This window comes from Phaseolus vulgaris, chromosome 8 (genome assembly GCF_000499845.2).
Source record: "Phaseolus vulgaris cultivar G19833 chromosome 8, P. vulgaris v2.0, whole genome shotgun sequence".
Taxonomy (NCBI): domain Eukaryota; kingdom Viridiplantae; phylum Streptophyta; class Magnoliopsida; order Fabales; family Fabaceae; genus Phaseolus; species Phaseolus vulgaris.
In genome coordinates, this window is record NC_023752.2 from 5,851,040 (window position 1) to 5,859,362 (window position 8,323).

The following is an 8,323-nucleotide window of genomic DNA, read 5'->3' on the forward strand; positions in this document are numbered from 1 at the left end:
TAAAACAACCGAGCAAGGAAAGAGTACACTGAGTTTATTTATCAACTGTAATAGAACTTGAGATGCGTGGCATTCCACGTTCTCGGTACAGATTTTCCTGATAAATATTCTAAGTAGTATGCTCCACCAACAGCTGTATCGGCAATGCGGAACGGTCCTTCCCAATTACTCGAAAACTTTCCGCTATCCTTCCGAGCAGCGCTACGCATGCGCCAAACAAAATCCCCTCTTTGATAACTTTGTGGCTTCACCTTCGAGTTATATCTTCTTGCCGCCCTTATCTTGCATGCTTCTTCTCTTATCCTGCATTTGTCTCTTAATTCATTGATGACGTCGAGGCTGACCAGTAGGCTTTCTCTGTTTAAGTCTAAGTCTAACATTTGTCGGCGTAACGAAGGTTCACCAATTTCGACTGGAATCATGGCCTCGGAGCCGTACGTCAGACTGTAAGGTGTCTCTTGAGTCGTCGACTGAGGAGTACAGCGGTAGGCCCAGAGAACTTCTAACAATTCCTCTGTCCAATTTCCTTTGGCTGGACCAAGTCTTTTCTTCAATTCGTTGAGGATAACTTTGTTGGCGGCTTCGGCTTGACCATTAGTTTGTGGGTGCTCGACCGAGCTAGTGATATGTTTAATGTGGAGTTTTTCGTAGAATTCACCTAGACCTCGGTCGATAAATTGTCGACCGTTATCAGTGATAATAACCTGGGGTAGGCCGAACCTGCAAATAATATTTTTCCAAACAAAATTCTGGACGTTACGGGCGGTGATGGCCGTCAATGGTTCGGCCTCGATCCACTTGGTAAAGTAATCGACGCCGACCAACAGGAATTTGCATTTCCCTTTGCCAGGTGCAAAAGGTCCAATGATATCCATCCCCCACTTCACGAAGGGCTAGGGAGATAGAATGTAATGCAGGTTTTCTGGTCTTTGATGTGATAAGGTGCCAAACTCTTGACACTTTAAACATTTTTGGACATATTCGGTGCAATCTCCTTGCACGGTCGGCCAGTAGTATCCGACCCGTAATATTTTGGCGGACATGGTTCGTGCTCCGTAATGGGTTCCGCATATCCCTTCGTGTAGTTCAGTCATCACATAAGTGACTTACTCTGGACTAAGACACTTTAGGAGAGGACGAGAATATCCTCTCCGATAGAGGTCCTGATCAATGAGTATATACCGGGCGACCTGCTGTTTCATCGTTTTCTCCAAATGAGGATCACATATTCCTTCAGTTGAGTATTGCTTGATGGGGGTCATCCAGTTAGGTTGGGTGTCGGTCGCCATGCATTCTTTGGCACCAACACTTGGTTTAGGGAGGGTCACGTGTATGACCGACCGATGGACTCCTTTCTGTTTTGCAGTGGCCAATCTCGACAGAGCGTCCGCCCGAGTGTTATTTTCCCTCCATACGTGTTGGAACGAGATTTCTTTGAACCTGCTTAAAAGATTTTTCACAAAATGGAAATATTGCTGAAGCGATGTTTCTCTTACCTTATACTCCTCTGTGAGATGTCCGATGACTAGGCGAGAATCGCTTTTACAAGTTAGATTTGTTATCTCTAACTCGATTGCCAGGTGTAAATCTGCAATTATTGCTTCATATTCGGCTTGATTGTTTGAAGCTTTAAATTCAAACTTCAATGCTTGCTCGATAACAATTTCTCCCGGTCCTTCGAGTACAACACCCGCTCCGCACGAGCGACTGTTTGAAGATCCATCCACGTATAGTGTCCATTGGGTCGTCTTCTCTTCGGTCAGATAAGGAGTGAGCTCGGCTGTGAAGTCAGCAAGGGCTTGGGACTTAATGGCCCCCCTAGGTTGGTATTCGATATGGAATTCTGACAGTTCAACTGCCCAACCTATCATCCGTCCGGCTAGGTCAGGTTTGGTGAGGATCTTCATAATGGGATAGTTAGTCTTAACTATGACCCTGTGATTCTGGAAATACATCCGCATCCGTCATGCGGTAATGACCAAAGCCAGTGCGACTTTTTCTACCATCTGGTACCGGATCTCCGCACCGTGTAGGACTTGGCTAACGAAGTATACCGGTCATTCTTCCGCTTCAATTTCCTGCACCAAAACAGAACTTACTGCTTCGTTGGAGACAGTAAGGTAGACTATAATGGGCTCGCGTGTGTTTGGTTTCTGGATCACTGGTGGGGATGTCAGGAATGTTTTTAGCTGTTGGAAATTCTGTTCGCATTCATCTGTCCAATCAAACTTAGTCGTTTTCTTCAAAAGTTTTATAATAGGTCTCGTTCGTTCGGCAAGCTTGGGTACGAACCGAGACAGTGACGTAAGACGACCCATTAGCCGCTGGATCTCTTTAAGTCCGCTGGGACTTCTCATTTCCGTGATTGCTTTGCATTTTTCTGGATTGGCCTCTATGCCCCGATGGGTAAGCATGAAGCCTAGGAACTTGCCACCTTTTACGCCGAACGCGCACTTTTCTGGATTTAAACGCATACGATACTGACACAAGGCTTGAAAAACTTCTTTCAAATCGAAAATGTGATGTTCGCACGAATCCGACTTCACAACAATTTCGTCGACATATACTTCTACGTTCCGACCGATCATGTCGTGAAAAACATGGTCCATGAGTCGTTGATATGTGGCCCCGGCATTCTTGAGGCCGAACGACATGACCTCGTAAAAGAAATTATCAGAATCCGTTCTAAACGCAGTCTTCTCTCGGTCACGGTGGTACATCTGTATTTGGTTGTATCCCGAATAAGCGTCAAGGAAACTTAAGATTTGGTGGTCGGCCGCACCTTCGACCAGTCGGTCGATTGTAGGTAAGGGATACGAGTCCTTTGGGCATGCTTTGTTAAGGTCTGTGTAATCTACACACATCCTCCATTTACCATTCGTCTTTTTAACCATCACAACATTGACCAACCATGTTGTATAGTGGGCCTTTTGGATAAAACCAGCTTGTACCAGTTTGTCTGTTTCCTCTTGTGCGGCCTTGCGCCGCTCTTCATCTAACTTCCTTTTCTTCTGGGCAATCGGCCTGACTTCTTTATAGACAGAGAGACGGTGGGTAATAACCTCCGACTTTACCCCCGGCATATCTGCAGCAGTCCAAGCAAAAAGGTCTGCATTTTTTGTTAGCGTTCTACTGATTGCATCTCGGTCGTTCGACTTTAGGGATGTCCCTATGTGCGTTTTGCGGTCTTTGTCGCGGAGGAATATGGGCTGAAGATCTTCTCCTGCTTCCATTCGAGGATCGTCCAGCCGGGGGTCTAGGTCGACTAAAGCGACTAAGTGCCTTTTGGATTCTCTTCCTCTAGAACGTCTTTCTGGCGATCGACCTCTCCGCTCTGGGGTTCGATCAATTGACGTAGTATAAAGCCTTCGGGTTGGCTCCACCTTTAGGCTAGCTACATAGCATTCTCGCGCTATCTTTTGATCTACATGTATGGTGGCTATATCCCCATTGACCGAGGGGAATTTCATGGCTAAGTGAGGGGTTGAAACGATGGCTTTCAACCTATTGATAGATGGACGACGGAGCAGGATATTATACGATGTGTTGGCGTTGACGAGTAGGTATCGTATGTTGATAGTTTTACTGAGGTAATCGTCGCTGAACGTAGTGTACAAATCAATAAATCCTCTTGTATCTACTCTTTCCCCTGAAAACCCAACTATCTGTTCGTTGTAGGGTTGTATCTCTGCCTCCAAGATTTGCATCTTCTTGAACGTTTCCCAATAAAGGATGTCGACCGAGCTACCTTGATCCACTAGGACTTTGGTGATTGCGAACTTGTCTATCTCCACGGTTATGACCATGGGGTTGTCCTGAGCCGGATCAATTGTTGTGAAATCATCATCGGTGAATGTTATCGATGGTATGTGTGGTCGACGGTGTGAGGAGGCCGAATGGACGAATTGGATTGCTCTCAAATGCTTCTTTCACGCTGAATTGGAGTATCCACCACCTGCAAAACCACCTGCAATATAATTGATCTCTTGAGGGGGTGCGCCGAGTGACACCGGTCCGACGATTGTATTGATGATCGCATGAACTTTCTGATTAGTTCGACTTCTACGCTCAGGGCTTTCGCTTTTGGGTCTTGTCCGTCTAACCGGACTTTCGCTTCGTTTCCTTCTGTTTGAACGATGATGATCGTTGCGAGTCCGGTCGTCTCTTCGTCCCGAACGTTCTCGGGAATCATGATCACGCTGGGGTGACCTAGGTGTAGTAACGGTAGTCTTCACAAACTTACGGAGATGACCGGCTTGGACAAGTTCTACAATTTTATCTTTCAAACGCTTGGCAACCTTCGGTCATATGGCCGTAGTTACAATGGTATTGGCAACGTTTACTTGTATCGGCATTGGGGGGAGTTTGTGATTGCTTCAATGCCGGAATCAGTTCAATCTGCAGTGCGTCATCCAAAACCTTACCCCTTGGTACAATCAACGGAGTGTAGCTGTGGAAGCGGGGACCCTTATTGGGGCGATACCGGTCCCGGTCGGCTGACATTATGGGAGGACGAATCCCTTTACCTCTGTCTGCGTTCTCAAAATGCGTCTTTCGATGATAATCAATATGCTCCTCTATCTGCATGAATTTTGTCGCTCTTGTTCTCAATTCATCCATATTGTATGGGGGCCGCTTGATAAGGCTTTCAGTGAACCTTCCGGGTAGTATGGCCGAAATCAAGTGATGCATGGCTATATCTGGATTAAGGTTACGTATGCCCATACAAACATTGCTAAATTTGTCCATGAATGCTCTTAGAGATTCTCCTCTTTCCAGTTTGACGTTAAGAAGGGACATGGAGGATGTCCGATGAGGTCTACTTGTAGCATACTGTGTAGTGAATTTCAATTCCAAAGCGTCAAAGTTGGCAATGGAATTTGGAGGAAGGTCTGAGAACCATCCGAGAGGGCCTTCCTTGAGAGATGTAGGAAAGACTTTGCACCATACCGTCTGGTCTATTGTATAAAGAGTCATTTGCGTTATGAAGATGTTCAGGTGCTCGTCTAGATCTGTGGAACCGTCGTAGAGATTCATGGTCAGACCTCTCCATTTATTGGGAAGAGGAGTAGTTATTATATCGTCACGGGTGACCCCTTGGGTTTGCTACCCTGTCCGGAATTAACTGCTTAACGCTTTGGTGAGTCTGTTGAACGAATGATGTGTGAGGTGTTGTCTGGGCCACTACTCTAGTTCCAGATTGATGCGGTGGTGGAGTAGGTGCACATGAATGTCCTTCACGTTCAGACTGCTCGAGCCTCTCCATCAACCTTTTGTTTTGTTCTTTCAATTGAGCCATTTCTTCCATATGTCGCTGACGTTCCTCTTCTTGTCTCCTCTTCTCTTCATCTTGACGTATCTGATCAGTGACTCCCTTCTGGAGCAACTCTTGCATTTGAGTTTGAAGAGTTTGGAGTATCATCCTATGCTCTTCCGCCGCAGTATCATTGTTGTTGTTTGCCGTTGAAGCCATCTTCAATCGTTGATACCTTCAGGTCTGGGTATGGCGATTACTTAACCCCAAGGTGGGCGCCAATTGTACCTGAGTGGATATTGGAGGCCAAGTAATGTTAATCCACGTCAATACACGATCCTTCTTCGTCCTTGATTGCCCTGTTCTTCGAGTCTCTCTTCCTCCTCGCGTGCTCCGACCGGTCGGCGGGGGTACCTGCGATTGCACTCCGACGCTCAAGTCAGCGATGGTGCTTAGCGATAATTCTCTGATTCAATGAAAACGTACCTTTTCCCCCTCTCTGAAGTCCCTTTAGTAGGTTGACTTGGGCTTTGGCCATGTGGGCCAAGTGACCGTTCGTTGTTCGCTAGGGACATGCTTAGTGGTCTCTAGGTCGTGCTTGGTGGCTTCCTGAAAATCAGGGGAGTAATCTAAAGAACGTGTTTTGACTTAATCAACGGTTGTTGTAACTACTCTTTACTCCACATATAACCACGTTCTATATTTAATTAAGTTATTCAATGGGAACCCCTCGGTCGTCCGGTGCCGACCGGTACAGAAACTAATTTAGAAACCAATAATTTTTTTAATCAATAGTCTCAAATTTAGTCACTATAGCAACTAATTATTTTGTCTCTGAAATTGGTTTCTATGTAATGATTTTCTTGTAGGCTCTTAACATTAATTTATGTGAAACTTATTTTGTAATGCAGTTCTTCACAGATGAGCAACCAATGTCTTCGGTCACCATAAAATATCTGAGACATTCTTGGTCCACATATTTCCTAAATTTGTATAACTTTAGGAAAGCTAATCAATATGGTAGGAATTAGATAGATAGATATAGGTAAAGATATATTATTAGTGTTTGTAATACATTTTTATCCATATATACAATTTGATTATATGAATTTATGTATTTGTCTGTCTGGGTTATAATTGAACAGGTCAATTTAGATGGAATCAACATTAAACAAAATGTACTAAAAATATAACCATCTACAAGGGTGGTTATTTACCATAGTCGCCCTCTTATATGCAACGCAAAGATTTATAAGGGTAGTTATGGTAAATAGTCGCCTTCTTATATGCTTCAACATGATTTATAAAAGGAAGGTGTAACAGAGCGGCTTTTACCATAGTCGCTCTCTTTGTTTGAATGCATACAACTTATAAGGGCGGTTTTTACCATAGGCGAATAAATCTCAATATAAGAAGTCTGTTGTTGGAAATAAGACTACAGGTACATCAAATGCTACTAGAAAGCCGTCGTTTTAGTGAAAATAGTCGTCGTCTTTAAACCTTCATGCATATTAAGGATTTCTGTTTATTTATGAAATTTTCTTTAAAAATAAGCTGTTTTATTTTATATATAATAATCACTTTTTCATTAAATAGATTTTACATTATTTTATTATAAATATTAATTATTTTTCTTTACTTTTATAATATTTAGATGTTAAAAATTAATCACACATGTTTGAATACTTTATTACTAATTATATAATAAATTCCATTTAGTGTTATTAAATAAAATTTCAAAATACATTTAATTAATAATAAATTATATCTGATAAATTATTATTATTTTTATAGTAAAAATCTTAATAATTAATTAGATATTAATTTAAAAACTATTCATCAAAAAAACTAATTTAAATATTAATATTTTTTTAAATTTTTAAAATAATATTTAATTTATTAAAATAAAAAAATATTTTCTATTTTTATAGTTAGCTTTTTTAATGATTTTTTTTCTCATGGATAAGTATAAAATTAAAAGACAATTTTGTTCTAGAACACTTGGTGATTGCTTTTAAGCCTCTATATATATAACTGATTCATTAGCAAAGAAAAAGTGATTAGCAGAAAAAGAGTGTTAGAAGTTGCAATGTCTGTGTTAGTGAAAAACGTTCTCTTGTTGTCCATGCTTACATTGGCATGGGCATCACATACTAATGTGTATATTACGAATAATCTGGACGGAGGAGAAGATCTAAACATTCACTGCAAATCCAAAGATGATGATCTTGGACAACATGTTCTCCATATTAATCAAGACTTCAAAATTAGTTTTGGGACTAAGCTTTTCTTTGGAACACTCTTCTTTTGTTCGTTTCAATGGGGAAATGGTCCTTTGTTGCACTTTGATGTATACGACCAAAATAGGGATTACTACAAGTGTTATGAATGTAAATGGTCTATTAAGAAAGATGGACCATGTAGGTTCGAACTACAACCAGGCCGCTCATACCTTCGCAAATGTTATCCATGGAACCATTAATGTGTTTCATTTCAATTATGTATTGTCTGAGAAATAATATGTATTATTTAATATCTTGATATATATTATGTGTTTAATTTATCAGTTCACACTTATTTTTATTTTCTATCAAATTAGAGTACTATTATATATTTGTCTTACATTTAAACAATTCATTTATGATTTTCTTCTTTTCTTACATTTATTATTCATATATTAAAATTCAATAAAAATAAGGAGGAGAAAATAAAAATTTATAAAATTATGACTTACAGAAATACAAATATTAACAATATAAGGTTCAAAACTACATCTTAAAGCCTTGAAGCCTTTCAGATCCTCCGACACCTATATGATCGTCTGTTCGTGTATGTACAATCACAATTCAAACACAACTAGAAAAGCAAAAGTAAACTAATGAAAAGAAATTCCATAACATTTAATTCATGCAAAAAGAACCAATGAAACTAATTATTTATAAACGTTTCTTTAAATGTTGTCATATAAAATTTCATTACCAATTTCATCATTCATATATACCACACATGGATCTATTTTCAATCACAATCATTGGATTTCATTTCAATCTCATCGTCTTCCGGAAGACT

The 8,323-nt window shown here is 40.7% G+C and overlaps 2 protein-coding genes across 2 annotated transcripts; both read right to left on the reverse strand.

The window, feature by feature from the left end:
* Positions 1-1,106: 1,106 nt before the first annotated feature.
* Positions 1,107-1,961, reverse strand: LOC137823587 (uncharacterized). Its single transcript, XM_068628789.1, has one exon. It carries the CDS (start codon positions 1,959-1,961, stop codon positions 1,107-1,109), a length of 855 nt encoding a protein of 284 aa, XP_068484890.1.
* Positions 1,962-3,929: 1,968 nt separating this feature from the next.
* Positions 3,930-5,037, reverse strand: LOC137823592 (uncharacterized). Its single transcript, XM_068628797.1, has 2 exons — positions 4,384-5,037; positions 3,930-4,298 (listed from the first exon to the last, which is right to left on the reverse strand). Exons 1-2 carry the CDS (start codon positions 5,035-5,037, stop codon positions 3,930-3,932), a joined length of 1,023 nt encoding a protein of 340 aa, XP_068484898.1.
* Between the last annotated feature and the right edge of the window lie 3,286 nt (positions 5,038-8,323).

Bases quoted from the DNA above. Each gene is read 5' to 3' on its own strand.
- LOC137823592 (XM_068628797.1), bottom strand. From the start codon at position 5,037: ATGAATCTCTACGACGGTTCCACAGATCTAGACGAGCACCTGAACATC. The intron at 4,299-4,383 runs GCATTGAAGCAA...ATATGACCGAAG, and splicing joins TGCAGATTGAACTGATTCCG to GTTGCCAAGCGTTTGAAAGA.
- LOC137823587 (XM_068628789.1), bottom strand. From the start codon at position 1,961: ATGCGGATGTATTTCCAGAATCACAGGGTCATAGTTAAGACTAACTAT.